The 15,261-nt window shown below is 36.7% G+C and overlaps 1 protein-coding gene across 2 annotated transcripts in view; it reads right to left on the reverse strand.

The window, feature by feature from the left end:
• Positions 1-4,803: 4,803 nt before the first annotated feature.
• Positions 4,804-15,261, reverse strand: part of LOC129896719 (cleavage and polyadenylation specificity factor subunit 1) — a 43,598-nt gene continuing 33,140 nt past the window's right edge. For both annotated transcript variants that reach the window (XM_055972672.1, XM_055972673.1), the window contains 5 exons: positions 14,447-14,578; positions 14,168-14,344; positions 13,036-13,215; positions 11,586-11,971; positions 4,804-5,565 (listed from right to left, as the gene is read on the reverse strand). In XM_055972672.1, the coding sequence (XP_055828647.1) occupies positions 5,451-5,565; positions 11,586-11,971; positions 13,036-13,215; positions 14,168-14,344; positions 14,447-14,578 (990 nt within the window). In that variant the 3' untranslated portion in view covers positions 4,804-5,450. The remainder of the gene's footprint in view (positions 5,566-11,585; positions 11,972-13,035; positions 13,216-14,167; positions 14,345-14,446; positions 14,579-15,261) is intronic.

The following is a 15,261-nucleotide window of genomic DNA, read 5'->3' on the forward strand; positions in this document are numbered from 1 at the left end:
TGATTGTGATTCAATATCACTATAAATAAATTTGATATTATTATAGGAACGTATACAATATTTTAAATTATGGATCCGTCTATGATCATAAGGACACAATTATCAAGACATTTTACAATGTGAAAAGTTGTTGTGACATCGTTTGCAGCAAATATGACAACAGTTGGAATTTTTCATTAAGTTTGTACTTAGGGAAATACTTGATGATATATATTTGTAACTAGTTGAAAATCGCTCTAACAAAAAAAATGGACGATGACTAATTCATGGGAATCAAACCATCACTAAGGTGAAAGTTCAAGTGACGAACCAAATTAAGCTATCAAAATTCCTCGCTCTTTATTTATTTTGGTGCTTTTTTTTTTCTGAATTCAACTTATTTCAAAGAAACATACGTGAACACTTGTAAACTATATTAAGGATTCCTAATTGCACGTACATCCTAATACGTAGCTCTCCCTTCTCTCCATCACACAGCTAGATAATCTTTCTTCTAGGGGTGTTTATCAGTCGATTCGATTCGGTTTTAAGTATTATCAGTTTGATTTATTGGTTTTTGGTTTTTAAATATGCTAAATCGATAACCAAATCAATAAGATATTTATTATCGCTTTTTTGATTTATCGGTTTTTGGTTTTTAACGATTCGATTTTCGGTTTAACCAAAAAGAAAATGCTTTTAAAATAAATATACGACTTCTACAACAGTTTTCGAAAATCTTGAACATTATCAAAAAAGAAAAAAGAGTTTCTTAAGAAAAAAAGTATTCAAATGCTCATTAGATTTAACCCCAATTGAGATAAAATAATCTCTTAATTGTTTACCAGCAAAGTCGAATGTTTTGAGAAAGTGGGTATGAAGAAGAGGAGAAATCAAAAAAGGGAGAAGAAGAGAAGTAACAAAAGAGAGAAATCAAACTCACAAATCACAATCCTAGCTGTCGCCTAATCCTTGCCGTCGTAGTTGCAACTTGCAAACTATAGCCATTGTTCTTAGGGTGTACACGGATCGGGTTGGTTCGGATTTTTTACAAACCAAACCAAACCATTTGTCTCGGGTTATTAAATTTATAAACCAAACCAAACCAATAAAAGTCGAGTTTTTCGATATCAATTTTTCTCGGGTTTTTCGAGTTTTCGGGTTTTTTTGGATTTCTCGGATTTTTCATAGTATCTAATAAAAAGCACAGAGCAGTGCTTCTTAAAAAGAGTTCTAGTACAAAATATCAACATATAAGATGGACGCAGAACATTGTTTGAAGTTTTAACTTTATAATATAACTTTATAAGATGAGCTTTTTTTGTATATTATTTAGATGGCCTTCTCAAGTCCAAATCTAAATGTAAGAAAGAAAACAAAAATTATGAAAAAAATTTAAAAAATATTTATAAATTACATTTTAATAAATATTTTTAAGTATAACATAATTTTAAAATAGTATATCTATAATCGGGTCGGTTTGGGTTCGGTTTGACTTTTTTTAGTTAAAACCAAACCAATCCTATAATGGCCGGATTTTTTTTCCAAACACCAAACCAAGTCAAACCAAACCACTAATCGGGGTTTTTTTCCCGGTTTGATTCAGTTTGTCGGTTTGGTGCGGTTTATCGATTTGCCCTGTACAGCCCTAGTTCTTAGTTATTTAAGTTTTGAGTTTTCGCTTTGTGTACCTAAAGCGGCAACGCCTAAAGAATAAATATATTGTGAACTATGAAGTCATTGATAGTATGATACAGTGATTATATATTTATATTAATATTTTTTGTTTGATATTTATTTATGAGTAAATATTAAAATAGTAAATTATTAGTCTTAATGGGTTATTGATTTATCCAATAACCCAATATTAAAAATTAATACCGAATCGATAACTCAATAATTTTTTTATAATACTATTAAATAATCGTTGACCCAATAATTCAATAACAATAAACCAATAATATTTTTTTCGATTCGATTTATCGATGAATTAAATTTTTGCTCACCCCTGCTTTCTTCCCACACGTATCCTTTGATGGGACCAAATTTAAGATCTTTTTAGAGTTGAGAGTTCACTTCATGATGGGCTTTTTTGGCAGCATTTGAAAGAGATATAACAACAATATCTAGTGACTTGGGACTATACACAATAATGTAACATGAATGGGACTACAAATTGGAAAAAGAGGAAGAAACTAATTATGGGAGAGGCCATATGCTATCTATAAATTCACTAATCTCCATTGCATTCTGTGTGTCTCTTTTTCTAGACATTTCCAAAAGCATTTATCCCAAACTACATGAATATATTTTGACTTATTTATTTCTATTCTATTCTTTTAAATGGAAATAGTAGTCAAGTCATGGGGTTTAACGTGTAAAGGGGCTTTTATGGTCGCTTATAGGAGTGTACATGGACCGAATTGATTCAAATTTTTTACAAACCAAACCAAATCATTTGTCTCTGGTTATTAAATCTATAAATCAAACCAAATCAATAAAAGTCGGATTTTTCGATATCAATTTTTCTCGGGTTTTTTTAAATTTTTTGGGTTTTTTCGGGTTTCTCAAATTTTTCATAGTATCTAATAAAAAGCACAGAGCAGTGCTTCTTAAAAAGAGTTCTAGTACAAAATATCAACATGACAGAACATTGTTTGAAGTTTTAACTTTATAAGATGGGTTTTTTTTGTATATTATTTAGATGGGCTTCTCAAGTCCAAATCTAAATGTAAGAAAGAAAACAAAAAATATGAAAAATTTTAAAAAAATATTTATAAATTACATTTTAATAAATATTTTTATGTATAACATAATTTAAAAGTAGTATATCTATACTCAGATCGATTTGAGTTCAGTTTGACTTTTTTTAGTTAAAACCAAACCAACCCTATAATAGTTGGATTTTTTTTTCCAAACACCAAACCAAGTCAAACCAAACCACTAATCGGATTTTTTTTCCGATTTGATTCGATTTGTCGATTTGGTGTCGTTTATCGATTTGCCGTGTACATCCCTAATAGCTTAATGCTTCTTTATGGTTTGTGCAAGATAAACCAAAAATAGGGAAAAAAAATATACCATGATTAATCAGGTATCTATTAGATAGGTAGGTTCATATACAATTGCATACTATAACTTCTCTTTTTTGGGGGGCTAGAAGTAATATATATATATATATATATATATATATATATATATATATTCAACAGACCCATTTCACCTAGATAATTATAGTTGGAGTCCAGACCCATTTTACCTAGATAATTAATAGCTGGAGTCCATACTAATGCATCTATTGGACCCTACTCTTCTTCTCTTTTGATAAGTCACGGCACCAAATACTAGTGTTTTCCTTCTTTAAGACTGGCCATTGGCACATTCTTTCCAAATGTTCATGTCCATCATCACCAATCACCACCCTTGAGTACAAACACGCACAATGCCAATGCAACCCAGATCTTGAACTAGTTTTAACAATCATTAGTTAAGAGTGATACATTCATAACAACAACAACAACAAACCCAGTATAATTCTATAATGTGGGGTCTGGGCAGGGTAGAGTGTACGCAGACCTAACCCCCACCTTGAAAGGTAGGGCGGCTGTTTCCGAAAAACCCTCGGCTTTAAGAGAGGACAAGATAAAAGGTCAGATAGGGGCAAACATATAGAAAACAAGATGAAAACAGGAATAGCACAAGGGAAAGTCGTGGTAGAGTGGTACGGGAAGAAAGAGGCATAACTACAATAAATAAATAAATAAATAAGATAAGATAAGATAGATAAGACAGTCAAAGTACAACGGTGCCACAACTATAAACAGCAATACAATGCAGAAATCAAAAGGCAATAAACAATGAGTAGAACTACAACTACTATGGTGCAAAAGATGAATCACTTAGCCTTTAATCCTAATTTGAGTCCTCCACAAAGGAAATTATAGTGCGCTAATGCGCCTACTAATACGGAAGAATAACGAGACTATGTACTAGCCTTTTACCCTAATATGGATCCTCCACACCCTCCTATCTAAGGTCATGTCCTCGGTAAGCTGTAACTGCGCCATGTCCTGTCTAATCACTTGTCCCTAATATTTCTTTGGCCTACCCCTACCTCTTCTAAAATCATCCATGGCCAACCTCTCACACCTCCACACTAGGGCATCTGTGTCTCTCCTCTTCACATGCCCAAACCATCTCAATCGCATTTCTCGCATCTTGTCTTCCACCGAGGTCACTCCTACCTTGTCCCGAATAGCCTCATTTCTAATCCTGTCTCTCCTGGTATGCCCACATATCCATCTCAACATTTTCATCTCGACAACTTTCATCTTTTGACCGTGAGAAACCTTAATTGGCCAACAATCCGCCCTATATAACATAACCGGTCTAACCACCACTTTGTAGAACTTACCCTTAAGTTGTGGTGGCACCTTCTTACCATATAGCACATCGGAAGCGAGCCTCCATTTTATCCACCCTGCCCCAATACGATGTGTGACATCATCGTCAATCTCCCCGCTGCCTTGCATGATAGACCCTAGGTACTTGAAACTACCTTTCTTTTGGATGGCCTGATCACCAAGCATAACTTCCGCGCCAACCTCATGGGGTGTCTCACTAAACTTGCTCTCTAAGTACTCTGTCTTGGTCCTACTCAGCTTTATCAATTTTGGAAGTGAAGCGTGTGGTGAAGGTGACAAGGGTTTCTTTTTTCCTTAAACAAAGCTTTTGGATTCGAGTATCACTAATCCGCCCACCAGAGTGTGTTTCTACAGTACGTATCTGTATGAACTACAAAGACATGATGCTTAAGAAGAAAAATTTCAGGAATTGGAATCGGTACTCTTAGTTATTAGGAATATGAAGCATGGTGGCAGAAAATATACAATAGGGGCAAACAGTTAACAAGCAGAATGGACAAACTAGAATTTTCGAATGCCAACATTTCTGGTTTTGAGAAACAAAAATCACCTCAATTACACTTTCCCATTTAATCTAAGTTCAAGCTGAAATTGACTTCATGTCTGCTCTGCATCCCCTTCGTACTAATTCCTAACCTTGACGATGGTGTAATCACTTAGACATCACAGTATAATCTACAAGATAAGCAATGATTGGTTATAGAAGATCAAGCTTCACCTTTCAGCTTAAGCAGCAGTACATAATAAATGGACATGGGTTTGATACACCTAATTCATATACATCCATCAGTAACAACAGAACCAAAACTGGGAAATCTCATTAAGAAGCAGCCACTGCTCTTGACGAGAATGATGACCTGCAAGGTTATTCGGATTCATGATTCGTGAGGAAACAGCTTGTTGGGTGTTAAAGCCGTCTTAGTTCCACGAGGATGATTACTGAAGGCTTTTACTAGTCAAAGATGACTTCTGAACTGCTCTAGTTCCCCACTACCTCCAGATTAGCTAAATTTGGTTTCTGATCTATACGTCCTCATTAGAGCTACATTATAAGAAACTTGTACCCAAGATCATGTCATTCAAGTTTGACATTATTTGCATCCGCGTGGTTCCAATCTGCTGAGCTATCTCAAGCTGTTCCTCCAATGGGAGCATCTCATAGCTGCAAAATGAACAAGATATATAAACTAATGATACGAATTCAGATGTTACTATAACTGATCAACGTTGTCAAAAAGATTGAGACACAGTGTATACCACAAATTTCACAAAATTTTGTAAGTCATAACAGTTCATAAATATTCTCACTTAATCACAGCATTTAGCACCACGAGTCTTGTTGATGACCCTTGGACACACACCACCAAAAAGGCTATAAAACTTTCAACAGAAGATACCTTCAAGCCAAGGACATAGATTTCCTTCTATGAAGATTCTTTGCAATCCATATGTCTCATGGAATCAAGAGCAATGATCTCATACAGTCAGATACATTTGTACTCAATAAAGATAATGAACTGGTACACCTCCCGGCTTATTTGGGTTTACCTTTGAGAACTAAGAACAAAGCATCAGAAATTTGGAAAGGGGTACTGGAAAGATGTGAGAATGGATTAGCTAGGTGGAAGAGTCAATTCTTGTCATTGAGGGGTAGACTAGTGCTGATAAACAATGTGCTGAACTCAAAAAAGTTTTGATAAACAAAGGGAGTTCTTATGGCAAGGGAAAAGAGGACATTTCACCTAGTAAAATAAACCACTATTTTATAGCTAGTAAAAAGGAGAAGGGACTGGAAATTAGAAACTTGAAGCCACATAACAGCAGCTTGATGATGAAACGGGTGTGTAGTTTCATATCTGAAGAACAAGATTTATGGAAGAAGTAATTAGTGAGGAGTATGGAGTTGATGGCTACAGGATTACTAAACTGTAAACATCCCTTATGGTGTTGGGGTTTAGAGGAACATCCGGAATCAGTGACAACAATTTATGGACAACATTAGTTTCAAAGTTGGGGATGGGAAGATGATCTCTTTCTGGAATGAACTAATGGATAGGTGATGCTCCTCTCAGAAAGTTGTTCCCAGACATACATAGACTTTCTGTAATGCTAGAAGCAAGCATAGTGTCCTCCAGATGATGGTTGGAACTTAAATGAAACTGCTACTGATTCTGGAGAACTTCCAAGGTTCTATCATAGTGCAAAGGTTCAGAAAAAGTTTAAAATCAGATATCAATTCACAGTGAAAATCTTGCTGTGATAGCTTGATTTCTGGAAAGTGGAAACAGATCTGGAAAACTAATGCTCCTTACCTTACAAGATCTGATAGGATCCCTAAGAAGAAGAGGGACGTACTTTTGTTTTTGATCTGTAAACAATTTTGCTTGCACCTTCTTGTTGTTTTTTTATCAATACAACTACCAATTCTCAGAAGAAAGTTTAAAAAACAATAGTAAAACCAACAATATGGAAGAGAATGCTAGGCCTCCAACGCTTATACACATAAGATGATTTATAATGTAGATGCTAAGATAGAATTGAGTGCAGTTTATCACACTTAACGGTTCTTAAGTGCTAGAATAAGGAAGTAAGGTGTGCGCCTCATTTCCATAAACTACCCGGAAGAGGTTGACACTAAACTAACATAATCAGAAAAGAAATTTCTACTTATTTAGGATATGGAATTTAGAGATTGTATTTAAGAAAAGTAGTAACTTACTAAGAAACTTAAAACTATACGTTTTCATCTAAATCCAAATTTTAACTGGTTTCTGAACCTACATTTTATTTTTTTGAGAAAGTAACATTTACTCTATATATCCACAGGTTTACTACCACAAAAGTGTAGTTCCCCACCAAAAAGTGATGTAATTACATAGTCCCCTGATTCTATTAGCTTGCAGCCAATCTATACTAGTACTAATTGCTTCTGAGCTATCTAAGACTATCTGTTTACACCAAAAGAGATTGGTTGACTGTCTCCCCTTGCTCTTCACACAAAAAACGCCTGGAACACAAGTGAAAACCTCTTTGTTCAGGTTCTCATGTGTCAATATTGCCTCTTTGGCCAGCAGCCATATAAAGCAGTTAACATTACATGGTATCTTGGTTTTCCAAATCATCTTCCAAGGCCATTCTACTTCCTCAATACCGGCTGTATTAAGGTTTCTGTAAGCTGAATTAACTGTGAAACACCCCTTGCTCTCCACTTTCCACACCAGTGAGTATTCTTCCCCAGACAGATCATTGAATTGATAAATTTTTTTAGATGAAGTAATTGATTCCCTTCATGGATCAAGAAGATGCAAAGTAGTTACAAAAGAGCGAGCACTAGTATGTTGTCTCTAGTACACTATCATAGAGCAAACAAAATCTACAAAGCTATCAGGGGAATCCATTGGGGACAAAAAAACCAACTTTATTATACATACGAAAGACATTTAGCTTTGAGCATAGATTGGCTAGTTGAGAGGCCATCAAAACATCTTCTATTTCTTTCATTCCAGATAGTCCAAAAGATGGAAGCTGGTATCATCTTACAAATCTTTTTGATGGTGCCATCAACTTTCCAGTAGCTCCAGCATTCAAAAACTTCCCTAATAGTGTTAGGCATTACCCATCTGAGGCCAATAAGGCAGAGGAACATGTGCCGTAAGTCTGCAGCAGCTGGACACTGCAGAAACAGATGGCTATAAGTTTCTGCTTCTCTGTTGCGCATGTGGCATCTATTCACAATCTGAAGCTTCCTCCTTTTAAGGTTGTCCTGTGTTAGAGTGGCTTCATGCATTGCTGTCCAGGTAAAACAAACAATTTTGGGTGGAAGTTTGACCATCCAGATTAGCTTCCAAGGCCAGTTGTCAGTGATAGCATTTAGGTCCATTGCCATCTTGTAGTCTGCCTTCACTGTGAACTTTCCTCCATTAGTATGCCCCCATCTGAACTGGTCTGGTGCAATGTCATTCCCTATGAACCTATTGAGAGCTTGTAACAGTTTGAGAAAATCCTCTATTTCCCAATCTTGCAAGTTCCTGCTGAAAGTTAGATTCCAAAAATTTCCGTCTGTAATGTTGCACTGTTGCATCTGGCTCCCAGGCTATTTGAAACAAAGCAAGAAAATCACCCTTTAGGGTGGTGTTCCCCAGCCATCTGTCCTTCCAAAACTTGACATGCTGACCATTTCCAACAATCAGATGATGATTTCGTGAGAATTCATCCCAAAGCCTGCTTATGCACTTCCAAACTCCTACTCCATGTGGGCCAATTGCTTATATAGTACTCCAGTGGTCTTGGCTTCCATGCTTTGTCCTAACCACTTCCTTCCAAAGACTTTGGTCCTCGTGTATATCTCCATAGCCATTTCATTAGCAGACATTTATTGTGCTTGGCCAGATCCTTGATGCCCAGCCCACCTTGGTGCTTTGGCAACATCACCATATCCCATTTGACTAAATGAAATTTGTGCTCAGTACTATTCCCTTCCCACAAAAAGTTCTGCTTTGATCCAGTTTCTCCAAAGTCTTGCTTGGTAGGGGAAATAGTGACATGGAGTAAGTTGGAATTGATAAATAGTAACATGGAACTCTGCTATTCTACACATCTCCCAATCATTCAAGTTTCTCCTGAAATGTAAGTTCCAACCCTGCCCATTCCATAGTTCTGCTACAGTTGCTTGTTGCATTTGACACAGGTTGCATATATCAGGAAATCTTTGGCTCAATGAAAACTGGCCACACCGTCTGTCCTTTCAAAAATTCACCTTTCTACCATTTCCCACTTTGCAACATGATCTCTCTAGCACCAAATCCCATAAGTCCCTGATGGATCTCCATACACTAGACCCATATGGGGAGGATACCTCTGGTGTCATCCACTTATCCTCCATTCCATATTTTGCAGCAATGACCTCCTTCCACAAAGAGTTCTCAGCAGATGCAAACCCCCTATCTTCTTGCTTATGAACATTTCTTCCCACTTGACAAGATGATACTTCCTCTTATCTGCATTGCCTTGCCAAAAGCAAGTTCTTCTGGTAATCTCAATTCTTTCAATTACACTGGCTGGTGCTGGAAAAACTGACATCATAGATGTTGGTAGGGCATCCATGACACTGTTGATCAAGGTTAGTCCCCCCCCCCCCCGGGGTAAGTACTGGCACTTCCAATTAGATAATTTTCTCTCACACTTCTCTATCACACCACTCCAAATGCTCTTTGATTTACTTTTAGCACCTAGAGGCATACCCAAATAGATTGTGGGTAGCTCCCATACTTGCCCCCTCAAAGTGAGAGCCAGTTCTTTAGTTTGTTCCACTTCATTAATAGGGTAGATGTAGCATTTCCCCCAATTGATGTGCTTCATCTATTTCTTTAAATTATCGTTTTCCAATTACTCTGTTCTTATAATTTTATTTTATTTTGTGATTATGGTATTCTTTTTGAGCATTACAACAATAACATACTCAGTATAGTCCACAAGTAGGGTTGGAGAGGGTAGGGATATACAAAGACCTTATCCCTACCTTTGTGGGGTAGAGAGGTTGTTCCAATAAAACCTCAGCTCAAGAAAAATATTTTCCGAATAGGTTTGAAATAAATGCAAGAGACAAAAGCTATGATGGAAATACTGAAGAACGAAAGTACTGAGATAACCAAAGTAAAAGAAACAACGGTACTAATAGAATTGAAGAATAGAATGATGCTACTGGTAAGGAAGCAGATAGGTGCTCCAGACTAAACCCCTGCTCTACCACTGGGAGAAGAGAAGAAGCTCGACTACCTACTAACCATCTACCCTAATCATCAACCTAAATGCTTTCCCAGCTAAGATCATGTCCTCAGTGAATTGAAGATGTGTCATGTCCTGTCTAATCACCTCTCACAAATTCTTCCTCGGTTAACCTCTACTGCTCCTCAAACCTATCACCACCAACCTCTTGCACCTCACTGGGCTATCTATGCTCCTCCTTTTCAAGCATTACATACAGTACAATCTTTATATTTCCTTCTTTGTGCCTCTTTCCACTAAAGCATACATTTTGATTGTGCTTTGAACCTAAGCCCTTGCATAGTTTTGGCACTGCTCTACGCTAATTGCCTTTGGCAATGAGAAAAAAAACTGAGTATCCAACTCAAAACCTTAAAGAAATGGGTGAAGCAGCCCAAGACATTATAAAATCCTTTGAAAACCCTTACACAACAAGTGAGGGATAAGTGTGTAACCTTATTCTAGGATTTACACACAAACTTGAACACTTTCAGGGAGAGATATAGAGAGAGTACGTCTCAAGAGGGAGCCTGGAGCCAAGAGGAGAGGCTCAACAGGCATAAGGAGTAAGCTTGGAGCAAATGTAGTGGCTCAATAGGGCTTGAATTGAGAGAGATGAGAGAAGCACAGAGTAAAAAGAATAGATACAGAAGAACAATTGTGAAAATGGGTTTAATAAAGTTTGGCACTGATACCATGTGAAAGAATTGGAGCATCCAACTCAAAACCTTAAGGTAGTAGATGCATCACTTAGGAGGTTATAAATCCCTTTAAGAACTCTTATGAAGCAAACAAGGAATATGTGTGCTCTCTAACAAAAATTACTGAGATAGATATGCGGTCATACAACATCAGTCAAGATTAAAAGTGATCACATATGACAACGTATAAGTAGCATATATAAAGGGTAAACTCAGAGAAGCTCAGAGAGTAGATTTAGTCATGTCCTCCATAGACCTCCTTTATACAGGGATTCGTTGCACTTGAGCCGAGGATCTTTCGGAAACAGCCTCTCTACCTCCACGAGGTATGGTAAGGTCTGCGTACATTCTATCCTCCCCAGGCCTCACTTGTAGGATTTCACTGGGTATGTTGTTGTTTGTATATTAGGTCATGCATTAGTCAGATGCTCTTTTAATCTTGTCAGAGACTTGTATGTTCGAGTAGGAATGAGTGTGAAATTTAGTGTACCCCGAACCAGTCTTCAAAAACAAATTATTGTAGGCATGGAGCTCTTCAATCTCATCGGAAGGTAAGACGCTTCCTTTTCACTCACCAAACAAAATTTTATTTTGAGAAGGTACCACCAAACATAATATGGTATATACTCAACTGCTTAAACAAGGAAGTTGGCAACACATAAAAACAAATATTTAGTAAACTAAAAAGAAGTGCTAGATAGTTCCAGAGACTACTTACTGGGATAGCAGCTCACAGTCAACTATATTGTCTGGACCAGGCCGATGAGCTTTTCCATTTGAACGGAACTGGCGGAAAGATCTTGGATTTAGTCCAGCAACATGGGTAACAGCACTGACAAGCTTTTTCTGCAGGGACTGAAGCCTACGAAAAGTAAGTTCATCCAGGGGGGCTATACAGCCAAGGCTGCCATCTAGAGTGCCAAACACTGAAGCGAAGCGATTTGTTTTATCAGACACCGGAGTGGTAGCAGTTCGCTCAGATTTAGTGGGAAGCAACTGCAAGCGTAAGAACTTTGTAATGCGAGAACCAACATGGAACTCAGCCCTAGACAGAAGCTTCTGCCCTTTCCAACTTTCTGACACCTTTGGAGCATAGTAGAATATCTACATTTAAGCAATATTAAGTAATTAGAGTCAGATATCAAAGCCCATCATTAAATTTGAAGAACATCGCAGGTCTTAAAACCACTGCTAAAGATAATGGCAGTAGGAAGTAACAAAAATATTAACCCCTTAGCTAGATACCATTTATCAGACTGCCATGCAAGATCAGTGATACTGACCAACATATATCTGAATAACTATAGCAAGTATGACTAGCTATGTACTTTCCATAACTACCTTGCAGATCACAAACTTCACTTTAGAATATCATCCACGGAAACTATTAAATTTTGTGACTCAAAATTGAATTTGCTCATGACATGCTCAGTGGCAAAAGCTAATTTGCATCTTTTTCATGCATTAGTATAGTCATATCTTAGCAAACTCATCCACCTTTTTCTAATCAGTGAGAGCCCCTTCTCTAACCCAAAGGAAAGAAAGCACAAAAATAGTTAATAAGAACAATAATAATACTAAAAAGTGTTGCAGGGGGGAGCTTAATAGAGAACACAAAAACAGAACTCTCAGGTTGAAGGTAATAGCCAAAAACTTCTGCATCAGATGGAAAAGTTAGAGCGAACCAACATCAGAAAGGCTTATGGGTTTTCAACTAATCCTAGACATTGGAAGTACAAATGATATTAGAGTGAACTTGTTTTGCAAACTTAAAGTTTCACAGAAGAGAAATGACCTTCAAAGTTTAAATGTCCCACATTGGTAGAGGAAATAGATTGTCCTCATATGGTCTTGGACAACCCTCACCTTATGAGCTAGCTTTGGGGTTGAGTTAAGCCCAAGATTCATTTCTTATCATGGTACCAAAGCTAGGCTCGTCCATGTTATTGTGTGTCTCAATGTTAGGTCTCCATGTTATGTTGTCCATGCTCTAGTTGGTAAGCTTGGTGCGTGGAGGAAATGGGTGGTTGTCATTATATCGTCTTGGACAACCTCAACTCCTAAACTAGCTTTTGGGTAGAGTAACGTCTAAGGTCCGTATTTTATCACAAAGTATAATGAGAAAGCTATTGTAACGAATAAATAGAAAATTTTAAAACACAACTTACCTGAACATTCTTTTGATCATCTGAAACTACAAGACTGAGAGTGGTGCCATCAATCAAAAACTCTGTTGCTAAACAATCAAGCGCACCAAAATCTTTAGCCAATAAATTCAGTTGAGGCTCTTTCCAACTGATAAAGTATATACTCTTGTGTATGTCTCCAAGAAGAATAAAGTTCTTCACCTATGACATTTACAACATTGAAGGAAAAGATATGGAAAAAGTTCAGAACAAATTTTTGTGAGAAGCTTGGGAAACTAAACAAAGAGAACTTCAAATACTTTCACAATTTGATATCTTTTGTCCAAGAGTGAAAAGGATTATACTATTAGATCCTTCATTTATGGAAACTGACAAGGTTTTGGAGAATAAGCAATAAATTATGTGCTCCTCCCCAACAGTCTATTTGATTCTCTTTGTAGCTTGAGCCACCAAAAATTATTTGTCTAACTACAAGTAATAGATATAGGACAACCAATCTCAATAATCAATAGAGAAAAGAAACTATTAGCAGAGTGTTTCTCCTTTCATCACATTTCATTCAAGTTATTTTCCACTTTGATTCTTGCCTAAGCATATGCACACAATTTTAAAGCAGACTGAGCTGTTGCAAAATGATTTATCTCATCGAATTTTGCAACTGTTACCAACAATGCAGAATAGGAACTGCACTACTTGGATTCTCCAAATTATGACTACATCTATACACTTTTTACAGCATTATGATTGGAACTCCTCAATCTAGGCGCACCCTGCCGCTTCTCGTGGATTTTCACAACCCTGGTGTGCAAAAAAAGGGGATATGCACTAGGCATTTCATTTATAATGTTGAACTCACCAATCTTTAAGATTATAAATTATGCTATTCCTCTTGGGCTTATCTGATTAAATCTCAGACTATAGTCATCAGCTTATTTATCCTCGATGCAAATTCGGAAGAGGGTGGGCTATCAGCTACCTTTGATCTACTTTCTTAAACTTCAGTTACAAATTAAAAGAACCATGATTTACGTAACTTCCCTATATGAAATGAAAAATGTACTGAATAAAGCACCCAAGAACTAAATCTTAACTGGAGTTTGATCTAATAATGTTCCTCAGAAGTGAAGGAAAAGCCACTACAAATTGTACTTACAATATTTAGGCTCACAACATGAAGTGGAGGATTATCACAAAAGGCAACTCCATTCAATTCAGAACCCGTCCATTTATGCAAGATAATTTTAGGACCAGAAGCTATCAACAAGTGACCTTGAAGTGAAGCTAAAGCAGATATAGCACCCTTTAATTCCTTTGAGTAGACTTCTGAAACCTGAAACCATTTCAAAGAAGAGAGTAAAACAACTCATTTTGCCCCAAAAAAAGAAAGAAGAAGAGAAATATGTAAAGCCAAAAGCCATGTGGTGGAAGATACCAAAGTTCGAGAATTATCAGCAGTTCGATCTATAGAAAACAAAAGCACACGCCCCCTTGCAGCAACATCTTCCCCTTGCACATGAGCAGTCCCAACTGCCAAAAGTGTTTCATTCTCTCTCGTTGTTGTATTCTGTTGTACAAATTGAAAAAAAGAGGAAACGATTAATTTTTGAAAGTCCCCCTCCACATATTCCTTTTTTTAAAGGTAAGATTTAATAGTCTCCTAATGTTCCTACCGAAGTGGTGTCCAACGAGTGCTCCTGGTTTTGTTTTATTTTCTTCTTCTTCTTCTTCTTTTTGGGAGGGGGAGGAGACAAAATACCCCAGGTCTCATTTATTGACCAAGTGACAATTAGGGGAATCAACAAATTTCCTTGCCATGGTATTTTCATTTACACTACAGATTTTAGAGTGAGAAATATCTTTAAGAGTTTTAAATTGATCACTTCTTCAAGGAAAGCTTTTCAAAGGGAAACTGGAGCTTCAAAAACTCTACTTTAGGGAATTGTAACATTCAAAAGAGAAAATGCACAGAAGAGTTGAATGTATGTACCACTAGAAAGTAGAAACAGAATCTTGTATTTTCCAAATTGGAGTTCCAAAAGTTGTAGTTTTTATTAAAGAAATCCCCCCCAGATAATTTATTCTCAAAAAACGAGGTTATCAATGTTAAGAATCCAACTAGAAGGTGGTAACTTGACCTTCAAGAATTGAATCAATTAAGTTAGAGAGGGGAAATAAACATTAAATTTTTTTATAAAGAAAAAAATTGAAGTTTGAAATCCTTTTAGGAGAGCTTGTACTCAATATTAA

This window comes from Solanum dulcamara, chromosome 7 (assembly GCF_947179165.1).
Source record: "Solanum dulcamara chromosome 7, daSolDulc1.2, whole genome shotgun sequence".
Classification (NCBI taxonomy): Eukaryota; Viridiplantae; Streptophyta; class Magnoliopsida; order Solanales; family Solanaceae; genus Solanum; species Solanum dulcamara.